The sequence below is a fragment of the Aedes aegypti genome, chromosome 1, assembly GCF_002204515.2.
Source record: "Aedes aegypti strain LVP_AGWG chromosome 1, AaegL5.0 Primary Assembly, whole genome shotgun sequence".
Classification (NCBI taxonomy): Eukaryota; Metazoa; Arthropoda; class Insecta; order Diptera; family Culicidae; genus Aedes; species Aedes aegypti.
In genome coordinates, this window is record NC_035107.1 from 285,939,788 (window position 1) to 285,966,947 (window position 27,160).

Below are 27,160 nucleotides of genomic sequence, written 5' to 3' on the forward strand. Positions count from 1 at the left end.
TGACATATCGATACGGTCGCTCTTTTCGTCACAGTCGGCACAAATCGGCACAATTTTAGATGAGCCGAGTTTCCCACCCCCTGCATTTAGCATTATTTCTGGATAATTACAGGATCCTTTCAGGATATTTCCAGGATCTTTTCAGGATGCTAGAAGAGTCCTTTCAGAATGCTGTAATGATCCATTCAAGATGCTAGAAGGATCCTTTCAGGATGCTAGAATCTTTTCAGAAAACTAGAAGAAACCTCTCAGAATGCTATGGTAATCTACTCAGGATGCTAGCAGAATCCTTCCATGATGCTAGAATTCTTTCAGGATGCAAGAAGAATCCTTTTAGGATGGTGGAAGATTTTTTTCGGGATGCTAGAAGAATACTCTTAGTTAGGATGCCAGAAGAATACATTTGAATGCTTCCAGGATCCTTTTGGGATGATTTTAGAATTCTTCCAGAATGCTATCAAAATTCTTCTTACCTAGATGTTTTTGGACTTTCTTATGGATGATTACAGAATCCTTGTGGAATGCTCCTGTGGAATTCTGGTTAAATTTCAGAAAAAAAAAATCGTTGAAGAAATTCGGTATAAAAATTAAGAAGATTTTTTAAATGTTCAAGAGGGATTCGGGATGTGACCCAAAAGAGAAAAATTCTAGGAGCATTCTGAAAGAATTTAGAATATTCTGGAAATGCCTAATTCTGTTGCATAGTAAAGATCCTAAATAAACTGGAATCTTTCGTAGAAGAGAATCGTAGAAACTATCCGGATCTATCCTTATGAAAACGTTGATACGACTGAACCGACAGTGTATTTTTTTTGTTTGTTTTGCTTTGATTCCGCGCGCAGCATGACATTTGTTAGCATAAAATATCGCCCAGCGCTATGTAGGCTGAGCTGCCAACCATGAATTTTCGATGCTACACGGAGAAAACGCAAAATACTAATTAGATTGAAATTTATTACTTGTATTTCATTTAAGGTGTTTAATTTTTACAAATTATATTAATTATGCATTTCCAATATTTATTTTATACTAGAGCATGCATTTACGGAAATTATTAATTCTCATGCATTTATGTTGTCTGTTGCTACACTTGGGACTTTGTTTTTTGTTTGTTGCAGTTTCGGTATATCAAGATGGCCGGAGGAACAATTTTTATCTGTGTTCGCGAGTGTTAAGTTTTCCTTCTTGATTCGACAGTGGGAAATAAATTTAAACAAAAGAATAACGGCGGTATAGAAATAGGAGCGTAATAAGCATTACGATTATTATACGCTTTTTATACTATGAAAGCATATTCCAGAAATATGCATTCCAAGGGGTGAATAGACCGAATATGGTTTTAGAATGATGTTTAAGTCAACTAGTATTTTATTTTCTTAGCGTGTATATTATGATCGGAACGTGATATCAGCTATATCATGTTGGATTCGTAATATAGAGTGACAGCTGATTTGTATGGGATATTAGGTAATATAGAAGGTGATATAGCTTCTATATTACGAAACCCTCAATCTCACGTAATATAAGCCCTAGTCTGAACGTAGTATAAAGATTGTAACCACCTCTTTGCTGTTACTCGTTTATAATTGTTGATGTTTTATTTTTCATCCAAATATGGGTACTTATTTTACCCATATTTGGGTAAAACAACTTTACTTATATTATGGGTGAACTTTACTAATTTTTATTGGTAGATTTTACCCATATTATGAGTTTTATAAGAAAAACTCATAAATGGGTGAATCAACTACCTATTTATGGGTAAACTGATCTATATATAAGGGGTATTCACTTAAAGTAGCGTAAATTGAGATATTGGCGATGAAACGTTTCAAATGAAATATTCCTGTTCTGGCTCCAGGCGATAAAAACAAAAAATCTATAACCTAGTTACCCAACAAAACTATCAAGCTTGTCAACAATTTGTTTATATAAATTACGAACTTTAATTCGAATCGTTTCAGCTAAGGTTCACCATAGTTGACGAACCTTCGACTGTATTATTCACAGCACCCAGAACTCCTACCAGTTCGTCAACGAAAACCAACCTTTGTGCTGTTGCTGCAAGAACATTTTATTCAACTTATTATTGTCAAACATTTTTAATAATTTCTCAATATCATTCAAGTGATCCCAAGGGAAATTTTGCTTATGATTCATAAACGGAAAACAACGCAGCCTTTATACCTACTCAAATATCCAATTGCAGAACCCACTAGAACCCAAATCGATGGGATGAAATGGTTGTCGATGTGCCTTGCGTTCAGTTTGGTTAAGACATAGGGTCCATTAATTACCTAAGACAACCTTCTCCACGAAAAGATTTTTGAAAGAATGGCGCGTAAGAAAACTCAAACTCCCATCCCTTCCACCATAACCCCTTACGTGATAAATGAATAGCCCCAATATTGCTTAGACTCAGACATAACACTCTGCCACCTAGTTCATTTTATTCCTCACTGTGACGATTCAATATCCGATAAGAACAGAACCTCTTTCACTTGAAACAATTCGTTCTATGATCATACTCATTTATTCATCTAACTTTTCCCCAGTCTTTTATTTAATTCTCCCAGATCTACCTATCGACAATCCTACTCTCATGTACGTTTTCCAGTGGTTTTTCATGATTTGTTGTTTGTTTGTAAATAACGTACTCAAGTTGCTATGATGACTGACGCATTCTTGGATTTGTTGACTGTTGAATTTCAACGGCTTGAAATGTTTCCTACGCAGTTTACGCAATTTTGTGAAACATTTGAGATAAACAGTTTATCACGATATACGCAGGGATTTATGCCGTTAAGTGAATACCCCTATAGATATTTAGCTATATATAGCTATAGCACACGCTTGAATTACATTTCAATTTACCATCGGCATTCGCCCCGTCGAAGCTGAAACATTTCAAACACCGAGTTCGACTCTGGCCTTTTTGACAGACGACGACTGTGTTTTTCTCTTGTTCGGTCCGAGAGTCGAGTTTTGCAAATCGGTCTTCTTCGGTCGGATTCGCCGTCGTCAACACAGGAAGAAAAACGGGAAATTTCCGGGTTTTCCCACCGGAAAAAGTGATTATGCCGGTGAATCGGTGCACGTGAGTGTTCCTGGAGTGTGAAGTGTGTGGTGGAATTGGTTTCCGGGTGGATTTGATGTTGTTGTCGGAGCTTTGAAAAAATCCGATCGGCTAGAGAAAATTTCGCATTAGGGTGGCGTCGTGCATTGTCGACACGAAACAATAAGTGCATTTATTGGTGTTGGTTGTGTGTTGCTTTGGAAATTTCGGGTTTTGTTATTGATAACAAAACTCGGGCAGAGTTTTATTGGACATTGACGACGACGACGGTCATTTTTGCACGGTTCGATGCTTGCGTGGAGTTTGTCATAGAGAGGGAGGCAGATAAGCGGCGTAGATTCTGCCTGTGAATCAGTATTGTGAAGCACCTAATTACTAGGCGCAAATATGGTCCGAATTCGGAGGAAGTTCGTGCTGATTATGTCCGGCGTAACGCTATTTGCGTTTCTGCTGCTGTACATCATTTTGAATCACTCGATTCAGTCGGAAAAACCGGTAAGTTGCGGTGACCTTATCAATGCACAGTGGGAGATTTTGTCATGTTAGCGCTTTTAAATTAAAATAAATTAAAATTGATAAAATAATGAAATCTTTCACTGTGTAATGGAATAATGTTCACTAAAAGAATCCGTTTCCTTTCAGCAGAACAGCTTTATGATGTTGGAGGATAAAATTAAGGAGCTGGAGACCGGGCTGAACAAACACCGGCGAGAGTTCGGTGCCATGAAGCAGCAGTTCGATACAATCCGATCGAATGGCCACCGATCGAATTCGGTCGACGGAGACGAATACGGCGAAGAATCCAGACTGGACAAGGTTCCGGCAGTGGCCGCTCCCCATCTGGGAAATCGCGAGATGATCAAAGATTCGGTCATCAGTCCGAACCGGGACACGGGAGGAACTTGCTCGCTCCGAACGGACATCATCCCCCAACCGGACATACAGATGATGGATCTGTACGAGAAGGTTCCGTTCGATAACGTGGACGGCGGCCCGTGGAAGCAGGGCTGGAAAGTGACGTACGACGAGAAGCAGTGGAACCAGCACCACAAGCTGAAGGTGTTTGTGGTTCCGCACTCGCACAACGATCCCGGCTGGATCTACACGTTCGAGGAGTACTACGAACGGCAGACGAAGGGAATCTTCGCCAATATGCTGCGGCACCTGGAGGAGAATCCCGGAATGAAGTTTATCTGGGCGGAGATTAGCTACTTTGCGCGGTGGTACGACAAGCTGGCTGGCGAGCAGAAGGATATCGTGAAGAAGTAAGAATTAACTCTTTTGATATGTGGGGAAAATCTATCTAACATTTTGAAATAATCAATTCCGACATCGAAAAAGGCAAACACATGATTTGTGATTAAATGCAGAGCTATGCTATTAGTCTCTTTTTATAAAATGGTCACTATTTTAATGGAAATTTATAACTTATTAATAAGTTGTTAATTTTTAAAGAAGATCTGAAAACCAAAGTGGTCTATATAGCCACTCTATGATTTCAGGTTGAGTGATTCCTTTCCAGATTTCCCGAATAAAATTTTCAAGAATTCTAATAGAAATTATTCAGGTATATTTGTAGACTTCTCCAGGGATGCCTCCAGAAATTCCTTTTTTTTCGTAAGGGGCTGTCCAGTCCATTAACCATGTGGTCATTTTTTTGAATTTTCAAACCACCCCCCTCCCCCTCGTGGTTATTTGTCCATACAAAAAAAAAAAAATAAAAATTGTATGGACCGTGGTCATTGGCCAGATCCCTCCCCTCATTAATGTCCACGTGATATATGGACGACCCCTAATATTTTTAAAGAAACAGATCCATATTTTTTCTCCAGGAAATCCTTTAGCATTCTAACGTTACTACATCCAGTAATTTCCTCAGGGATTATTTTGGAAATTTCCCCAAGGACTGTCTCAGGAATGCCTCCACCGAGTTTTGGACTAATTCTTCCTCTGATTTTTCCAGTTGCTTCTCTAGGAGAACTTCAAAAGATTCGTACAGGAGTTCATCCAAGAAAATTTCCAGAGTGTTTGAAGAAATTCGTCTAGATTTTTTTAGAATTCTTGTAAGATTTGCTCAAAGAGATGCTACGCCGATTTCTGCAGTTATTGTTTCAACAATTTTCACAAGGATTCCTCCAAAAAAAATTCCACAGCATCTCACAGGCATTGTTCTTAACATCTCCAGGGATTACTTCAGCAAATCTTTTTTTTCAAGAATTATTAGGAATTCCTCAATAAATGAAGGTTTTTGATAGAGTTTTCATTCCCGGGAACATTTCCCGGGAATTGAGATTTCCCGGGATTCCCGTTTCCCGGGAAATGATTTTCTGTTTCCCGGGATTCCCGTATTTCCCGGGATTTTCATATTTCCCGGGTAACTTTATAAAAAAAAGAAATTACTATCTATTTTCAAACAAAAACCATCGCACCATTTACTAATTATATAATTCTAACCAAAGAACTCACTACATCACTAGTTTTATTTCGATGCTGATTTTTTGTTTTTTTCTTCTAATGAAATAGTTGTTCATAAAATAGATATCGTTTTTGACGAATTTTGCTATATAAAATAATGGAATTTTCAAGGGATCTTTTCTATGAATTCAGTGACCTTATAAAGTTTTCATGGATGTATCAGTCACAATTTTTAATATAAAGATTCTAGTTGGATCAAGAATAAACTCCACAAGGACTTTGGCTCAATACTATAAACTTTGTTGTTCTGATGCCAAACGTTTCTTCAGAGAATCATGAATAAATTACTCATAAAGAACAGAAATAACCAACAAATTTACTGGTATAAAATACATATAGGGTCGATGAAGCCGCATGACTAAGAACAAATATTCGAATAAAATCGAAAAATAAAGCCAGTGGCATTGTTTTTACGTCTGAAAGCTTTTTATCACGGTTTTGAAAAAAAAAAAACACAAAAATACGAAAACATTTTTTTTGTGTTTATTGTCTCTTGTGCTACTATAGCCTATAATACAAAGCAAAGTACAAATCAAAACCGTGTTCTTACAAAACTTTTACATTTTTGCTTTGAAAGGTGGATCAAAAGCTTTTGATTGATATTAAAAAGTTCTAATTTAATTAATTTTTTGTTTTTTGAAAAATAGTTTTTCTTAGTAGTGAAACTATAGGAACAATAGGTTTCCTATAGATGCAAGGGAGGTTAAATTATAAGCAAAACCATATTTCGATCATTTTTTTTAACAAAATCGAGTTGTGTATCAATGGTACTTAGGTAAGTGGTTCCTGAGCTTCACGTTAAAAAATGTATTGCAACGATTTGTAGCAAAACGGCCGTAAAAAGCTACTGATGCAACTATGGGGGACTGTCTACTAAGGGAACACTGACCCTACACGAAATACGAATAATTTGACAAAAAAAAATTCATCAAATTTGCTTTATTGTCACGTTTTCCAGAATTTCCCGGGATCCCGGGATTTCCCGGGAAATGGTAATTTTATTTCCCGTTTCCCGGGAAATCAAATCCCGGGAAATTTGAAAACCCTAGTTTTTGAGAAATTTGTCGATATTACAATTTCTACAAAACTTTCATAAGATTTTACTTTAGAATTGCTTTTGAAAATACCTTCCGTGTTTTTTTTTAGGAATTCCTTAGATTTCCATTTTATAATTCTTTGAGGATTTCCTTGAGAAATTTCTCATTATCTATTTGACGCATGAATTTAAAGTTGTCTGGAAAACGTCGACCTCGAGTTTTTAAAATAGATTTTGCAAAATTTCACCTCACATTTATTCATCAATATCTGGAAGGATTTCTTATGGAATCGTTTGAGAAATCTGCAGTAATTTCTAAAGGTGACTTTAGAGAAAATTTTGATTAAATTTTTAAATAACTCCTGAACGATAATTTTTAGGGAAATATGAAGAAATCCCTAGAGGTATCTCTGAAAAGACCCTAAACAAAAATTCTAGGAAAATCAATGCACCAAAACTTTCAACCTTTGTATCTTTAAAAATAACGAACAAAATTAAATTGTTTTCTCGCTACTTCATAATTACACATCCCCTTTTTTCACTACAACGCCTTGTTTTAGGGATGCCAACACATTTAACATGTTGTTCTTCGAAAAATATAAAAGAAAAAGGAATGGGTTTTACCGGTCGATAAATATTACATGATTTCGAAGCCTGATATAACAAAGAGAATTAATTCACAAGGTAGAAATAAAAATATTTTCCAACAGTTTTACTCTTTATTTGAGCTAACATATGATCGGAAATGCACAATTTTGTTTAGCAATCATTGAATTTTATGGAATTTGTATGGTGCACATATGCACCACTGGGCGCACGGCACACAAAAAAGTGTAATGTTGAAATTTCATCATTGTTTACATTCAATATGAAATTTTTGCAGCTCAGTTTGCAAATTTTATTGAAAAATCGTAAAGAAGTTAGACAAATCTTTACGAAAGTTGTGCAGAAAGTGATTTTATCTGATTTTTCGATGAAGATTCTGATGCGAAGAAGTTACTGATGAAGTGGCGAAAATCTCTAGGCATGCTTCGAAATCGATTAAATCCAGAAGTAAGATCAAAATTAGAATCCTATCGTATAGCATATATATATATATATATATATATATATATATATATATATATATATATATATATATATATATATATATATATATATATATATATATATATATATATATATACAGGGTGTTTGGTTCCATGTTTTTAATAATTTGAGGGTCGATAGGTCTCCATGAGATATGAAAAAGTGCCCATGGAACATAGGGTCGCATATCACTGCTAAGTGAGTTATTCACGATTTTACGATTTTCAACTTGGTCATCTTTGAAACCTCATATCTAATTAACTATGCGTCATACCTTCAATCTCAGTGCATGAATCGAAAGCTTATGATCTAATCTATCTTAGTTTCTTGGACGTGATTTTTGTAGAAAATGATTCAAAGGCTCAAATTACGAAAAGTTTGCAAAAAGTGACGGAAAAATCAGCATTTTTCGACGTATTTTCATGAATTTTATTAAAATTATCGTAATTAATGTTAAAAAAGTTCTTCTACAAAATATGCATTAACTTGTTAGCTACCAAAGTGCCTTTGAAAGCAAAAGTGTATCTCTTGTCAATTCGTCACAATATCATGTTGAAAGTTGTGCTTCAAACAGCAAAAAAATCAAAAAGAATATCGGCTTTTTACTCTATTCGTTCGTCCGTTCGTGTGTTGATGCCTCCGCGTGTGAATGAAGTGCTCGGAAACGACAGATGTCGGTCGTGCCGAAGCGAAGGGAAAATGAAATCGCTTCGCACCATGCGCCATTTTTTCCTCTCTTCGCTGCGTTTGGTTTGCAAACAGTCGCATAAATAGATTTAGTGGGGTCGCCGCACGACCATCGCAGTAGCGAAAGTGTGTTCATAAAGACTGATCCTTTTAAATTCCTCGCACTAGTAGCTGAGCTACGGTGCAGAGCAGATGGGGGGTGTGCTTGCGCGTGTAGCGAGAACTTAATTTATGCATTTCTCGCCTATGACGTTGAACTTTTGATGCATTTTGAAGGGTTTTAGGTCGTCTATTAATTACATAGAGGTGGACAAGGGAGAGTAGAATTTATGACGTGCCATTCACTCCGTTGTAAATGTACAACACTACCAAATAAACCTCGCCCGTGATACACAGCACGGGCGAGGTGAATTCTTAGGTTCAATAAAGTAATTTAGGTATCGCACTAATGCTCAGCGTGAACTGGTTACAGCTTGGTTTTCTGTATAAGGTTGCTTACAAATTATGTTCAATAGATCAATAATCTCTCAGTTAACTATTTTTATAAAATCGAATAATAGACCTACATGTAATATTCCATATAATTTGCAGTGTCGTATCAAGAAAATTGCTCAGGGGAGACGAACGACGCAAAAAAGTAGATATTTTTACAACAATTGGGATGGCTTAAGACGGTTCAATCAAATCATTTTGTTTTTGTTTTATCCAGCAAAATAATAGAACAACTGCATAAAATTAAGAATTTCTTTTGAAATTGAGACTTTGGCAGTTTATTAGGTACTTTGTGCAGTCACAACAATTAAAAGTCACAATTTGTAAATCAGTAATTTTCTTTAAAAAAAAGCCTTAAGCCTTGCAATGTTTGTAATACGAAATCAAATATTTAAAAAAAAAATCAAATAATTCATCAAATTCCAACATTTTTACTTCATTATTAACACAATTTATGATAGATTGAACGAAATAGACACAATTTTATCAAGCAGGTTGATGCGGTTCTTGTACAAGAATAATAAAATATAAATAAACCTTTTGTTACGCTCTTAATCAAATAGTTATCAGATCTGTATCCAAATATTTGTAGTTCAAAATTTCATTTTTTTTTTCTCTCTCTCTCTGTTGAGTTACTAAGTCTTGTTTTTTAAATTTGTTAATTTTGAACGATAACATTTGAAATATTTGCAGTTTGCTCTAATAGATGGAAAATTAGAAATAAAATTGGATATAATTTAACAATTGAATGTATTAAATGAACTTAAAACAGTCACAATTAGAAATTGAAGCTCTTTCAAACTTTAGTCAAGTTTTAATCATCAAGTTAACTGTTACTCTAGCGATGGCAAAATCATTTGAAATTTGACTCATGGAACATATTCACGGCATAAATGTGTATGATTTTACACGAATTAAATTAAAACAAAATACCTGCTGGAATCCCACCAAAACCCGGAAATATGAGAATATGTCATTTTTCAAACAAAACTAGTTTAATGTTATTTAAAGCTGCCGCAGCAATTTACGGATGCTAATGGTCGTCACTATGGCAAGCCTCTAAAATTTCGTGAAGGGAAATATCCTTCATCATTTTAGTAACAGAACCTCCGAATTGTCAACCCTCCGAGAGGGCGAATAAAATTATTTGAAAAATAAAATTCAATTCACATTTTCAAAACTGAATAAGCCAAACATGCTTTTAAGAGCGTTTTTCGTATTTCAAGTAGTTTCACACCAAAAACTGACTCCAAAATCCACTAAGGTGGAGAGGGAGGGAGGGTTGACCCCCAAACTCACCCCCTCCCACTGATCACTTATTTCTGTTTTGTAGATAATATGATCTTAATTTTCTTTCTGGCGTTATGTCCCAACTGAGACAGAGCCCTGCTCCTCAGCTTAGTGTACTTATGAGCACCTACATAGTTATTAACTGAAAGGTTTTCTCAGACAAAGTTGCTGTTTTGTATGCGTATATGGGCAAAGGCATATACATTTTAAATGTTTCATATGGAACAAAGTCCACGAGACCCCTCCCAGCTCTGAAATTCTTTGGAAATGAGCATGTAGCTTAAGGGCCGCTATAAAAGCACTGCAATATTAAATAAATGAAAAAACTCTAGTGGAATTAAATGGTATAGTACTAAATTCGGGTTTTCTTTTATTTATAGGTATTCCACTAAACAGCTCGAAGATTTATTACACAATCTTCTTAATTTTTCTCATAACCTCAATTAAATGCTTTTCACACAAATCAAAAGCATGATTACTGCATCCAGACGGAAATATTAATTTAGAAAATTTTCAAGAGTCTATCTTGCAATTTCCAAGTTGTTCATTAGTTAATGACCAATTAACTATGCTACGAATTGTAATATGAACACAATTAATTCCTGGTTTCTTTAGACACCAAAAATATGGAATAGATTCAGCGGGTAAAACTTTTCTTTGGAAATCATCCAAGAATATCTCCACAAATTCCTTCAGGAATTCTTTCAGTTAATGTTCTCAGGAATTTCCCAGGGATACCTTCAGACTGAGACCACTTGAGGAATCCTTTGTCGGCCAATACCAGGCTGGTTTTCGGGAGGGCCGCTCCGACAATGAACCAGATATTACCGATACATCTTGCAAATGATCTTAGATAAATTCTTGGAGTATAACTAGCAGACTCACCATCTGTTAGGATTGGAGACGAGGTGTCAAACAAGCGTGCAAAGAAATGACACTATCATGACACGGTCACATCTTCTTCTTCTTCTTGACATTATGTCCTCACTGGGACAGAGCCTGATTCTCAGCTTAGTGTTCTTATAAGCACTTCCACAGTAGTTAACTGAGAGCTTTCTTTGCCAAAGTTGCCAATAACAAATTATCCTTACGTCCCATCGAAATGTGGTCTTCGGCAAAGTTGTAGCTGGAAAGTTTTCACATAAGATGAGTGTGTTTACTTTTCCATATATTATTTTGACTAGCAGTTAGAGGAGTGAACACAAAAGATTTGCCTTTTCCATAGTAATTTCCATATAAACTTCAAATAGCGTGTGCACAACCAAATTCCTTCCAAATCACTTCAAATTTTGGAAGGATCATTTTCATCATAATTGACATCGTTTAAGCAAAGGGGAGCAAAAACTTCAAAATTTGCATCAGTCTACTAAGCATGTTCCGTTTAAAATTATGATAGAAAACACTTAATGATTGTCAAAAACAAAATGTTTATAATATGCATTCATTTTTTTCCATATCATGTGAATGATCGGTATTTGAGATTTTCTCTGAATCGAAAAGATTAATCACTAATATCATTGAGAACACAGATAACATGTTTTGAAAGTTCAAAACATTTATCTGAGAATTGAGAATGACTAGTATTTTACAATGTTGTGATAATAAAAAAATTCAAAAAATAAATAAATTCCACACGAATATGGAACAACGATTAGAACAGTTGATTTTTGGAGGTTATCAAAACCAATTATTGTTAAAAATTGGCTGAAAAATTCTACAATTTATACTTTTTATTTTCATAAAAGGCTTGTTCTTAGAAAGCATCATCAATCAGAAGCCTGATGGAAAAAATCAGGTTATTTTTGGAGCAACAATTTTGCAGATATCATAAAATCAATTTCCCCTATATTTTTTAGAGAAAAATATTTTAAATTTGAAAGGAACTGATATGATAAGTTTTTTTTTGGTTTAAAGTACGTCCTGACGGAAGTGCTAATATAGTAAGGACTGTTCATTTTATAAAGTGGACACTTTGTTTATGCTATATCTTTTTTATTTATTGATAAAATCATAATCGGTTTTCTGTGCATCGTTCAACTATTATTCTTCAATGCTATGAAAATATAATATCTGTGAAAATGCTTTTGGTGAAGAGCTAATTAGTTTTTTCCAAAAACTCCTAAAAAAATCTGTTCTTTAAAGTTTAACATTATTTTTTGCAAAACAAAAACCTTAATTTTTATGAACAAATTGTATGTTTGTATCCTTTACTATTCTACTAGAGGTATAGGTTTAAAAAAATCAATTATATTCCACCATTTTCTGACATTAGGTAGCTTTAGTGATTTACCCATTTATGGCCAAATTTGCTGATACACCATCCTTTCACTCCCAGCAAAAGAGAAAAGTCAAAAGCGTGTTTAAAACTAGTTTGGTTTACTAAAGAAACTATATTTGTACAAACGAGAGCTAAATCGTGCGTTTTTACCACAGTCTTAAGTACAAATTTTACTGTTTATGATAGTTTTACTAAAAAGCCTCATACTTTGAAAATCATGTACGCATATTTATCGACCTACAGCTAATTGTAAACGGTTTTCTCCGAATATTTCAATTGGTAATCTCAGAATAACATAATATGAAAAGAATATGTGGAAAATAAAGTCGATTTAATTACAGCAGTGTTGCCAATTTTGTGATTATACATGTACTTTGAAAGATCTTCTAAGAATAAAGCAATTGTGTTTCTTAAATAGTTTTCTTTTAAAAATAAGGGGGGAAAATGATTTTATTATATTTGTAAAATTGTTGTTCCAAAAATAACTTGATTTTTTCTATGAGGCTTCTGATTGATGTTGCTTTCGAAGAACAAGTTTGTTTTGAAAATTAAAAAATATAGATCGTCGAATTTTCTAGCCATTTTCAAACAATCATTGATTTTGATAACCTCCATGAATCGACCGTTCTAATCGTTGTTCCATATTCGTGTGAAATTTTATTATTTTGAAGAATTTTTATTAACACAACATTGTACAATACTAGTCGAACGATGTGCAGAAAACCGATTGAAATTTCATTGACAAATTAAAAAGATACAGCATGCAGAAAGTGTCCACTTTATAAAATGAACAGTCCTTACGCCTTCATACTTATTAAGTTCCAATTACACATTTTAAGCACAATAGAAACACAATTGCTTCATTCTGAGAAGACCTTACAAAGTACATTGACAATCATTAAAATTGGCAACACTGCTGGAATAAAATGGATTCTATTTTTCACATATTGTTTTCATAATATGTTATTCTGGGATTACCTTTCGAAATATTCGAAGAAAACCGTTAACAATTTGCTGTAGATCGATAAATATGCGTACAAAGCAGGGTTGTTAACGTTAATCAATGATTAATGTCGTTTCGTTAATTCGTTGACGTTAACCTTAAACGGTTAACGAGCCATGCGTTGATTGCATTGAAATACGATTTAACGATAACGTTAATGTACATCGTTGATTTAACGTCAACGACTTCGTTATTTCTAACGTTAACGATTTGAAGATTCTTATATTGAAAAAAAAAATGAAACCTGATTGTTATACTCGATAGATTAATAAGAAAGTAAATGTAGAAAAGCAGAAAATTATTCAGTTTACATAATAATAACGAATGAACAGTTTATTACTAACATTAGAACAAGATAACTACGAATTGTGTGGGCAGTTTCGAAAGTTTCAACTTAGACACTGAAACATGCCATGTTTAGGAACGATTTTTAGAAGAAAACAAATGCATGATCTCAGTGTGCTTTTTTTATGGAATGTTAACTGACTTTCTCTCAGTCGGATTTGGTGGGAAAATGATGTTTTTAGTAGAGGTGCACAGTCTCGGAAGTGGGAAAATCTGCTCTTTTACCATTAGTATGTTAGGGTAGTATGGCAACTTGTATTTGGAAATGAGAAATCGGGTGTTCTTGGGATCGTTCAATAAAAACATCTTGGTTGTTGGAACGATTTCAGCTCATTGTTGTTGGTTGCTGGAACGGCGAGAGGTCATAGGACGGTTACAATATTGATAGAAAATCTTTGCAATTTCTAATAGTTCTTCCAAGCAATCAAAACTGACGGTCAAAGAGGCTGACTGTTGGGTGCCAAATAATTGATCTGTACTGTGAACTTAGATTTTTTTAATCGATTTTCCATGGATACGGTGTATCAGCACAGAAAAGTGTTGTTTATTGATGTTTCGAAACATTCTCGGGGAACCTGTACGAAACATAAGATCAACGCTTTGGTTAGCGGTGATCGTTGACGTTGATTCAAAGCAAACGCGCTAACGTTGACGCCAACAACCATGAAAATTAACGCAACAACGTTGACGTTGATCCAGAGCACAATCAACGTTAACGGCGTTTATCGTTGATTAACGTTAACAACCCTGGTACAAAATTAGTAAAATTTATACTTAAGACTGTGGTTTAAACTCACGGTTTTATTCTCATTTATATAAATATTGTTTCTTTAGTAATCTAAACCAGTTCAAACGCTTTTTACTTTTCTCTTTTGCTGGGAATGAAAAGATAGTGTATCAACAAATTTGGCCATGAATGGATAAATCACTCAAGCTACCTAATGTCAGAGAATGGTGGAATATAATCGATTTTTTTAAAACTATACCTCTAGTAGAATAGTAAAGGAAACAAACATATTATTTGTTCATAAAAATGAGGATTTTTGTTTTGCGAAGAATAATGTTAAACTTTGACGAACAGCTTTTTTAGGAGTTTTTGGAAAAAACAATATTTAGCTCTTCAACCAAACGCATTTTCACAGATATTATATTTTCATAGCATTGTAGAATAATAGTTGAACGATGCACAGAAAACCGATTACGATTTTATCAATAAATAAAAAAAGATGTAGCATAAACAAAGCGTCCACTTTATAAAATGAACAGTCCTTAGGCAGCTAATATTTCTTTGGCTGGCATCCGGGTTTTCCAGGAAAAAACATAACTATAGTAATCATTTCAATATTTTGGTTGTACGCATTCTCACATTGTCGCATGGGTCACCTTGTCACGATTATTTGTCACTCTGTTCCACGAGTAATTCAAATGGAAATTATTCATAACAATGGGTAACCCATAGTAGTGTGACCATTGTACAGATCATTTAAAAAAAAACTTTTATAAAATTTGGCAGGCTAAAATCGGGTTCCAACGAAAGAACAGTTGAATGCCAAAGACGAAAAACACTCTACTCAAAAATATACTTGAAGTAATATAAGAGAAACGTCGAATTTAAATCTTCAGAACATCACTATAAATTTGATTTTTCTTAGAGTTAGAGAAAATACCTTCTATATTTATTGCTGTGAAAAATGAGTTTGAAAACATTCTGGGTTTTCATATATTTTTCCGGGGATTTGAATGAAAGAAAAACATTCTCATAAACATCAAACATTTATTATTTACAATTTCTTAAAATATTTGAGTAATTTTAAAGGAAAAATCATATTACACATATTACATTTCAATATTTGAAGTGGACAGAAGTTGTATTGAAAACTGATTTAGTAGCCTGTACTACACGCAAGAAATTATTCGAATTGCTATTAGAGTCGACTCTCCTCATCTCGTTATCGAAGGAACTATCGTAATCTGGAGGAAAAGAACATATTTTTAATGAATGGTAACCAGCTTAATTGAAAAGAAAATAGGCAAAACAATGAACAAGCAGACGTCATATTATGCACCTATGTTATTTTGAATCACGAAAATTTGAACTAGTATCCTTTGATAATGGGCATAGCAACGTACGAAAAATCATGAATGAAAAAACTACAAGACTACTTTGCCAATAACTGCATATTTGTAACTTTCGACAAAAGTAGGCATTTAGTAAATGATATATCAAGTTTGCATTTCATTGCAATATTGGAGGAAACTAAAATTTCAAAAAATCACTATGAATCCATAAGTGCTTATTTGAGGCTGAAATTTTGTATAACTCATGTTGCATATAGGATGAGTAGTAACAAAATAATTCTGATAGAAATTTTGTTGCTACTACATTATGAGGCTCATGTATAATCTCAATGTGACTGTTATGCGGTTACAATTGCCAATGTGACTAAACAACTATGCATTTCTTTTTAATTTACTAGAACAATCTCATAGATTTCGGTAAGTTGATCGAAAGTATTTGTCATTTTATAACTCCCCCGGTACAAACTCGAAATTTTCAAAAATGTCGAATCTGACAAATATGCAGTTATGGGCAGTACATCGATCGACGAAGATATCGACACATGGAGAGGATAATTATATGCAGAATAAAAGGACCGAAGAATTCATCGACATAGGGTGAGATATCGAGATGTGGATAGTCGACTGTATAAAATACTGTTCAGTTAATCATTTTTAATCATTATCCGATAACCGACAATATTAAGGGATATGCAAATCGAAGACATTTTTTGGCATACATATGTGTTTCATAAATTAGGGGGGCGATTCCAAAAAATATAAGCCTAAAGGGGGCGAAAGGTAATAAAGTTTGGAAAACACTGATCTAAGCAGTTCCTCCAAGAATTCCTTTAGGGTTTCATCCAACAATTTTCTTAGGAATATCTCCGATGATTCCATCCGGAGCTTCTCCATTGGTTTCTTCAGGAATTCTTCCAGAGTTTCTCCCTGTTTTTAAAAATAACTTCTTGGATTTTCTCTTGGAACTTCAAAGATGCCTCCAGGAGTCCTTCTTAGAATAATTTCAGGATATTTTTCATGATCTTTTCAAGAATTCTTATGGAGATCCTGGAATAGTTCAACGAAAATCTGCTAGAGGAGTTTCCGGGTAGAGAAGCTCTGGAAGTATTTCACGAGAAATCCTTGTAAATATTTCTGGAGGCATTCAAATAGGTATTCCAGATAGAATCTTTGGTAGAATTCCTGTTAAAATCTTTCGAGGAAATTCTGAACAAATTCCTAGTACAATTCCTTAGAGAAGGAGTGCTAGAAGAAATCCGCGAAACCCCTGAAAAAATTTTAGAGGAGTTCCTAGAGGAATCCTTTGATGTATCTCATGGGAAATCCCTGAAAAAAATTTGCCAGAATTTACCAAACAATTTCTGGAGAAAATCCTGGAGAAATTCATAAAATAATTCTTGAAGAAGTATCAGGGGTAATCCCTAAAAATATTGCTGAAGGAAGTTTTGCAGATATTCCTAAACGAATTCTTGGGGATATTCAGATTCTTCAGAGCCTCGAAAACCTCCTCCACTGACCTGCGATCGATTTAAATAAGGCCGATATCGTCCGCAAGACCAAGGACCATATGTAACCGTAGGCCTTCCTTAGCCGAGTGGTTAGAGTCCGCGGCTACAAAGTAAAGCCGTGCTGAAGGTGTCTCGGTTCGATTCACGGTAGGTCCAGCATCTTTTCGTCATGGAAATTTCCTTGACTTCTCTGCGCATAAAGTATCATCGTACCTGCTACACGATATACGAATGCGAAAATGGCAACTTTGGCAAAGAAAGCTCTCAGTTAACTACTGTGGAAAAGCTTATAAGAACACTAAGCTGAGAATCAGGCTCTGTCCCAGTGAGGACATAATGTCAAGAAGAAGAAGAAGATGTGACCGTGTCATGATAGTGTCATTTCTTTGCACGCTTGTTTGACACCTCGTCTCCAATCCTAACAGATGGTGAGTCTGCTAGTTATACTCCAAGAATTTATCTAAGATCATTTGCAAGATGTATCGGTAATATCTGGTTCATTGTCGGAGCGGCCCTCCCGAAAACCAGCCTGGTATTGGCCGACAAAGGATTCCTCAAGTGGTCTCAGTCTGAAGGTATCCCTGGGAAATTCCTGAGAACATTAACTGAAAGAATTCCTGAAGGAATTTGTGGAGATATTCTTGGATGATTTCCAAAGAAAAGTTTTACCCGCTGAATCTATTCCATATTTTTGGTGTCTAAAGAAACCAGGAATTAATTGTGTTCATATTACAATTCGTAGCATAGTTAATTGGTCATTAACTAATGAACAACTTGGAAATTGCAAGATAGACTCTTGAAAATTTTCTAAATTAATATTTCCGTCTGGATGCAGTAATCATGCTTTTGATTTGTGTGAAAAGCATTTAATTGAGGTTATGAGAAAAATTAAGAAGATTGTGTAATAAATCTTCGAGCTGTTTAGTGGAATACCTATAAATAAAAGAAAACCCGAATTTAGTACTATACCATTTAATTCCACTAGAGTTTTTTCATTTATTTAATATTGCAGTGCTTTTATAGCGGCCCTTAAGCTACATGCTCATTTCCAAAGAATTTCAGAGCTGGGAGGGGTCTCGTGGACTTTGTTCCATATGAAACATTTAAAATGTATATGCCTTTGCCCATATACGCATACAAAACAGCAACTTTGTCTGAGAAAACCTTTCAGTTAATAACTATGTAGGTGCTCATAAGTACACTAAGCTGAGGAGCAGGGCTCTGTCTCAGTTGGGACATAACGCCAGAAAGAAAATTAAGATCATATTATCTACAAAACAGAAATAAGTGATCAGTGGGAGGGGGTGAGTTTGGGGGTCAACCCTCCCTCCCTCTCCACCTTAGTGGATTTTGGAGTCAGTTTTTGGTGTGAAACTACTTGAAATACGAAAAACGCTCTTAATAGCATGTTTGGCTCATTCAGTTTTGAAAATGTGAATTGAATTTTATTTTTCAAATAATTTTATTCGCCCTCTCGGAGGGTTGACAATTCGGAGGTTCTGTTACTAAAATGATGAAGGATATTTCCCTTCACGAAATTTTAGAGGCTTGCCATAGTGACGACCATTAGCATCCGTAAATTGCTGCGGCAGCTTTAAATAACATTAAACTAGTTTTGTTTGAAAAATGACATATTCTCATATTTCCGGGTTTTGGTGGGATTCCAGCAGGTATTTTGTTTTAATTTAATTCGTGTAAAATCATACACATTTATGCCGTGAATATGTTCCATGAGTCAAATTTCAAATGATTTTGCCATCGCTAGAGTAACAGTTAACTTGATGATTAAAACTTGACTAAAGTTTGAAAGAGCTTCAATTTCTAATTGTGACTGTTTTAAGTTCATTTAATACATTCAATTGTTAAATTATATCCAATTTTATTTCTAATTTTCCATCTATTAGAGCAAACTGCAAATATTTCAAATGTTATCGTTCAAAATTAACAAATTTAAAAAACAAGACTTAGTAACTCAACAGAGAGAGAGAGAAAAAAAATGAAATTTTGAACTACAAATATTTGGATACAGATCTGATAACTATTTGATTAAGAGCGTAACAAAAGGTTTATTTATATTTTATTATTCTTGTACAAGAACCGCATCAACCTGCTTGATAAAATTGTGTCTATTTCGTTCAATCTATCATAAATTGTGTTAATAATGAAGTAAAAATGTTGGAATTTGATGAATTATTTGATTTTTTTTTTAAATATTTGATTTCGTATTACAAACATTGCAAGGCTTAAGGCTTTTTTTTAAAGAAAATTACTGATTTACAAATTGTGACTTTTAATTGTTGTGACTGCACAAAGTACCTAATAAACTGCCAAAGTCTCAATTTCAAAAGAAATTCTTAATTTTATGCAGTTGTTCTATTATTTTGCTGGATAAAACAAAAACAAAATGATTTGATTGAACCGTCTTAAGCCATCCCAATTGTTGTAAAAATATCTACTTTTTTGCGTCGTTCGTCTCCCCTGAGCAATTTTCTTGATACGACACTGCAAATTATATGGAATATTACATGTAGGTCTATTATTCGATTTTATAAAAATAGTTAACTGAGAGATTATTGATCTATTGAACATAATTTGTAAGCAACCTTATACAGAAAACCAAGCTGTAACCAGTTCACGCTGAGCATTAGTGCGATACCTAAATTACTTTATTGAACCTAAGAATTCACCTCGCCCGTGCTGTGTATCACGGGCGAGGTTTATTTGGTAGTGTTGTACATTTACAACGGAGTGAATGGCACGTCATAAATTCTACTCTCCCTTGTCCACCTCTATGTAATTAATAGACGACCTAAAACCCTTCAAAATGCATCAAAAGTTCAACGTCATAGGCGAGAAATGCATAAATTAAGTTCTCGCTACACGCGCAAGCACACCCCCCATCTGCTCTGCACCGTAGCTCAGCTACTAGTGCGAGGAATTTAAAAGGATCAGTCTTTATGAACACACTTTCGCTACTGCGATGGTCGTGCGGCGACCCCACTAAATCTATTTATGCGACTGTTTGCAAACCAAACGCAGCGAAGAGAGGAAAAAATGGCGCATGGTGCGAAGCGATTTCATTTTCCCTTCGCTTCGGCACGACCGACATCTGTCGTTTCCGAGCACTTCATTCACACGCGGAGGCATCAACACACGAACGGACGAACGAATAGAGTAAAAAGCCGATATTCTTTTTGATTTTTTTGCTGTTTGAAGCACAACTTTCAACATGATATTGTGACGAATCTACAAGAGATACACTTTTGCTTTCAAAGGCACTTTGGTAGCTAACAAGTTAATGCATATTTTGTAGAAGAACTTTTTTAACATTAATTACGATAATTTTAATAAAATTCATGAAAATACGTCGAAAAATGCTGATTTTTCCGTCACTTTTTGCAAACTTTTCGTAATTTGAGCCTTTGAATCATTTTCTACAAAAATCACGTCCAAGAAACTAAGATAGATTAGATCATAAGCTTTCGATTCATGCGCTGAGATTGAAGGTATGACGCATAGTTAATTAGATATGAGGTTTCAAAGATGACCAAGTTGAAAATCGTAAAATCGTGAATAACTCACTTAGCAGTGATATGCGACCCTATGTTCCATGGGCACTTTTTCATATCTCATGGAGACCTATCGACCCTCAAATTATTAAAAACATGGAACCAAACACCCTGTATATATATATATATATATATATATATATATATATATATATATATATATATATATATATATATATATATATATATGTATATATATATATATATATATATATATATATATATATATATATATATATATATATATATATATATATATATATATATATATATATATATAATAAAGCTAACCACCTCCCTGGGGGATGCGTTCCAAATATCAGCTGGCTGTAAGTAGTGCTTGCCAAATATTTTGAACCTACGATGGATGTGTGCACTGCAAGAGCAGAGAAGGTGTTGTGAGGTTTCGTCCGTCTCGTCACAGAAACGGCAATTTGTGTTTTGGACGACACCGATCTTGTATAAGTGGTATCTGCTTGGGCAGTGACGAGTTATTAGACCGATGTATGTTCTGAGATCCCTTTTGTTGAGACCTATAAGTTTTTGTGTTTGTGTCGTGTTTATTGTTACGAACCTTTTGGACTGATTCGCATTGGAAACTGTATTCCAATTTGATTGAATTTGACCGAACAACCAGTTGTTCAATTCCGTGTTTAGTGCAGAGTTTGAAATGCCAAGGAATGGCTCTGGACCAATGAACATATTGGTTGATCCATTCCTTGCTAGCTGATCGGCAATTTCGTTACCCTCTAGACCCGTATGTCCTGGGATCCAATATAGTTTAACTCGATTGCGTTCAGCTAGGGATTTCAGTGCAAGAATGCATTCCCACACAAGTTTTGAGTTGCAAGTGAAAGCCTTCAAAGATTGAAGCGCTGCTTGACTATCAGAGAAAATACAGATGGTGGCATGCCTGTAATTTCTTTTCAGACACAGCTGCGCACATTCCTTGATTGCATAGACTTCTGCTTGAAATACTGTAGGCCACTGTCCAAGAGAGACAGAGATTTTGGTTTTCGGTCCGTATACTCCAGACCCTGTCAAATTATTCATTTTTGAACCATCTGTGTAGAATTTAATAGATCCCGGTGAAATGGTGGGTCCACCTCCTTCCCATTCCTCACGAGAAGGAAAGACCACCGTGAATGGCGAGTCATAGTTTACCACTTTTTCCATCCAGTCACTACATTTTTCAACAATAGGATTTATCGAAAATTCGTTCAATATACTGAGGTGACCTGTTAAGTCCCCTGACAGTAGGACTGTTGATCGTTTTAGCCGAAGAGCACTTTTCTCAGCATCCAGCTTTATGAATTGATCCAGCCGGGGCAGATTGAGTATAGCATCTAGGGCAAACGAGAGGGTATTACGAACTGCACCGGTTATGGCAATACAGGCAGTACGTTGAATTTTGTTCAGCTTAGCTCTAGCCGTAGCTTCCTTTGTCTTAGGCCACCAAACAAGGGACGCATAGGTTACTCTACAGGGTGTCCGCAAATTATCCGAACAGCTAAATATTAGAAAGATGATCTCGCATTGAAAACAATGAGAAATCAATGTCCATGTACCTTTTGTAATACATCTATATGTTAACACAAAATACAACTTTAAAAAATTTCGAAATGATTGCTTGTTACTGAGATAGGCAAATTTAAATTTTTCAGAGACGTTTTTCCTGAGGGCTGCTAGTCATACTGGAGAAGTGTTGTCCCTAAAACCTAAAAGAGATGAATCGAAATGTCCTATTATTATTTGAAGCGATCTACAGGTTAGTGGCTTCAAGTTAGACTGGAAATAGAAAATTATACGGTTCAAAGGGCCGAACGATTGTTTTATAGATCCACATGATCATACTGGGTTTTAGACCCCATGTTTTACCACAGGTCTTTGAGCAAACCCAGAGTGAATTGAGACCTTTATTTATGATTGTTTGAAGATGGGTGTTCCAATTTAGTTTTGCGTCAAGTGTGATGCCAAGATACTTGACCTCATTTGAGTAAACTAATTGTATTTGGTTCAAGAAAAGAGGGTGGAGTTGTACCTTTCGTCTTTTTGTGAACGGTACAATTGTTGTTTTTGAAGGGTTTATTCCTAGTTTCTCTTTTTGACACCAGGAGAGTGTGTGATTGAGAGCAATTTGCATCCTTGATGAAATAACGCTGTCAAATTTGCCTCGTACAATAATGACTACGTCATCTGCGTATCCAACAACTTCAAAACCCCTTCTTTCTAAGCTATCTAGCAGTTCGTCCACCACTAATGACCACAATAAGGGAGATAGTACTCCCCCTTGAGGGCATCCCCTTGTAGCCATTACAGTAATGCGCGAATCACTCAGCTCAGATGAGATCTGTCGATTGTCGAACCTATAGACGAATAAGAAGCGTTATCGAACGCGCCCTCAATATCAAGAAATGCTATAAGAGCGATTTCTTTTGCATTAAAGGTTTTCTCGATCTTGTTCACTAGCGTGTGCAGTGCTGAGACCGTTGATTTTCCGCTTTGATAAGCAAATTGGGATTTAGAAAGAGGCATAGTTTTCATAAATTTAGAATCTATATACTCGCATAATACCTTCTCCATGATTTTAAGCATTACCGAGGATAGGCTTATCGGTCGGAATGCTTTAGGGTTGGTTTTGTCCTTTTTTCCTGCTTTTGGAATAAAGACAACTCGAACTTGACGCCAATCATTTGGAATGTGTCCCAGAACTAAACTTGCCTTAAAAATCTCTACCATGTGTGGAATCAGTGTCTCTTCCTCTTTTTGGATAAGCGCTGGGAAGATTCCATCCATGCCAGCAGATTTGAATGGCTCGAAAGATCTCACTGCCCTAACAACCCTATCGCGAGTAATAGCTTCTTTGGCAACCTTTATTGCGTCCCTTTTTGCTCCTGAGTCCCCTGATAGGAACCCGTGTGGAACTGAGACGTCAAGTCTGGCACCTTCAGCATTTAGACTCGTTTGTGGGATTGAATCAGGAAAGTGAACTCTTAGCATTGCACTCAGTGTTTCACGAGGTTCCACAGTGAGTGAACCGTCAGTCCTTTGAAGACTTCCCAAACCATTGGAGTGTTGCTTCGAAAGAGTTTTATGAAGTCGAGCAGCTACGGGAGTTTTCTCAATGCTTTCACACATGAGAACCCATGATTTCCGTTTTGCTCGTCTCATTTCTTTGTTATACTCTGTCAGAGCCTTTCGGTATAGACTCCAATCAGAAGTGCGTTTGGCTCGGTTGAATTCCTTCCGAGCAGTTTTCCTGAGTTTATCAAGGTTGAAGTTCCACCATGGAACATCTCTGTTCGAACTAACTGTTTTGATCGGACAGCTCTCTTGATAAGCATTTAGAATTTTGTTTTTAATAGAATCCGAAGCTGCTTCTAACTGTATAATAGTCTGAATATTCGGCTCTATTATATAGTCTTCAGAACGGAGAATAGCTGAGTAGGTTTCCCAATCAGTTTTCTTGGGATCTTTAAACGACTTTTGAATCATTAGACCCCCTTCCCACTCGAAGACTATATGTTTATGGTCTGACATAGATATTTCATTAGAAACATGCCAGTTTTTTATTTTATCCGAGATGGATTGACTGCATAAAGTCAGATCAAGGACTTCTTGTCGTAAGATGTTTTCAAATGTAGGCTTATCACCGACATTGCATATGTCAATATTTTTGGAGGAAAGAAACTGCAAAAGATGCTCACCTCTGATATTTGTGTTTGTACTTCCCCATACAAGGTGATGAGCATTGGCGTCACAACCGATGACGAAGGGGATGTTGTGTTTTTGACTGTAAGAGACAAGAGCAGCCATCTCTGGAGGAGGAATGTCTTCTGCGTCGCCAGGGAAATACGCCGAAACCATAATGATCTCAGTACTGCCCCTAGCAGTAGAAACCTCCATCCTGACCGCCACGATGTCCCTTTTGATGAATTCTGTAATTGGAAAACATTTAGTATCATTGCGTATTAGAATAGCTGCTCTGGGAGAGAGCTGGCTGTCATCATATACCAACCTACACGAGTTTAGTTGAATACCTTGTATTCGAGTTTTGTTGACCCATGGCTCTTGAATCAGTGCCACGGAAAGGTGTTCTTTTGTGAATCTCCTGCAAAGCACATCTGTTGCGTACTGAGCATGATGGAGATTCACTTGGAGGATTTTAATCATTGCTGAGGCGTTCCGCATTTTCCGGACGTTTGCCGTCCTTCTTTGGATGTTGCGGATCATCAACTTTTGATTTTGGGGGATGTCTTAGATTTTGGTTTTTGTCCTTTCCCTTACCTAGGCCTGCTGGCTTATCCCCTGTGGTCAATTTTACACTTTTGACATTTCCACTGCCCTTATTGGGAGCCATTAAGGTGACACCGCTTGGGCCAGGAAGTGAGGTCAAATATGCATCTTTTCCATCAGAGGAAGACAAGCTAGCCTGTATGGTGGGAGTTGGTTGTGGGATGCTACTAGAGGCCTCCTCAGATTTCTCTTGGGTCGGCTGTCTTGCTATGCTAGACATAGAAAAAGCATTCCACAGTGTTTTTCATGGAGCAGAGTGCTACCAGCTCTTATCTTTTACAGGACTTATTTTAAAGAATCACTATTTTGATGTATGCCTCTAAATAGTATCTAAATTCTCTTCATTAACCAAAATGTACTTTAACTTTTTTCCTTATTCTGTTTTCTACAAAAATCTCGAGACACCAAAGAAAGCTTCAAAGATTATCACGTGACTTTTCCCCAGGTTTTACAGCAATTTACAGATTCCTTGAGGAATAGCTCCAATAATTCTTCTAGTGATTTATGTCCAGATGTCTTCTGAAAAGAATTCAGATTCTTTACCAATTATCCCAGGAAATCGGCCAGGGATGTTCTCCAGAAAATCCGACACAACTATCTCTAGGGATTATTCTGAATAAAATCCAGGATTTCCTTAAGAGACTTTAAAGACCTATTTCTCTAAAGATGCTTACATGAGGTCTTACAAGAAAATCGCCAAAGATTTACTCCATAGTTGTTAAAGCAATTTATTGTAGGATTTTTCCCAAGAAACCCTACAAGAGTTCCTCCAGGAGTTTCTACGTCGATTTTTGCAGTTTTTCTTCCTTGAATCGGTCTAATAATTCCTCCAAAGGTCATTCCAGAAAATCTATTAGGAACTCCTTCGGAAACTCATAAATAAATTTGTCTAGAAATTCCTCATTGAGTTCCCATTGAGTTTTCTCTAGCATTTCATTTAGGGATTACTCCTTCAGGTTTTTTCATACATTTAAAGGTTTTACACCAGCTAATACTATAGCAATTGTTCCAGTAATTTATCCGTCAATTCCCACACATATTTCTTCAGAAATTCCGTCCGATATTTTTTTTTAAATGTCTTCATAAAATCCTTGTGCATATTATCCAAAAATTAGATTAATTATCTTGTGAATAGTTTTCATACCAATTTATCTAGAAAGACCAAAGAGCACAGGAGTTTTTCCAGTGATCTTTGCAGAAGTTCCCGCGTAACAATTCTAAAGGGCCAGTGATCAAATTGTAAACAAATCGGGTTTTGATACCATTCGATAGCATCTCCCAACACCCACAAACTATGCAAACATTGTCAACGTAATCATAAAACTTACCGTTATAAACCCGATTTTCAAAACGGCCAATAACCGCTTTTTTCCAAATCATTCATTGGCCCACTGCTTGAAAAGGCCAATGATCGGTTCTCGCTCTATCAAGAGGGCCTACAATCGGAAAATTTCGCAAACTGTCATTGGCCTTAGCATGGTGAGAGGCCAATGACTCTCTTTTGCTCATTCATTGAAAACCAAAAAGGCCTAGCCTTGGGCCAAGCACGCTAATAAAATTCAATTTTGGCCAATAAAAAAGGCCCATGCCTTGATGAAAATCGAATATGGGCCAAGCATTTAAACTCATCATTTTTTCCACATTTCTGTCGTTTTCAGAGAAAAATCGATTATTAGCGTGTAGTAATAGTAAATCGTTACTCAACTAGCAAGAAATCACATTGACTGTTTTGAATACTGAGAAATAGGAATTGAAAATGTGGTGAATAATATTCAAATCGAATTTTCTCAGAGTCGCCGATCTGAGGATTGGCCCTTTTGAATTGTTACGCGAGAAATCTTCAGAGTCTTCTACGTGACTATTCCACATTTTCTTCCGGAATGTATTGTCAGATTCCTTGCAGAAAAGCTTCAGAAATTCTTCGAGTGATTTTTCCA

General features: G+C 35.7%; 1 protein-coding gene across 3 annotated transcripts in view; it reads left to right on the forward strand.

Annotated features, from left to right (window-relative positions):
* Positions 1–2,961: 2,961 nt before the first annotated feature.
* LOC5575653 (alpha-mannosidase 2) overlaps positions 2,962–27,160 on the forward strand; it is a 79,898-nt gene continuing 55,699 nt past the window's right edge. For 2 of the 3 annotated variants that reach the window (XM_021838072.1, XM_021838071.1), the window contains exons 1-2: positions 2,962–3,571; positions 3,719–4,341. In XM_021838072.1, the coding sequence (XP_021693764.1) occupies positions 3,464–3,571; positions 3,719–4,341 (731 nt within the window). In that variant the 5' untranslated portion in view covers positions 2,962–3,463. The remainder of the gene's footprint in view (positions 3,572–3,718; positions 4,342–27,160) is intronic. The other variant, XM_021838073.1, reaches the window with a different exon arrangement.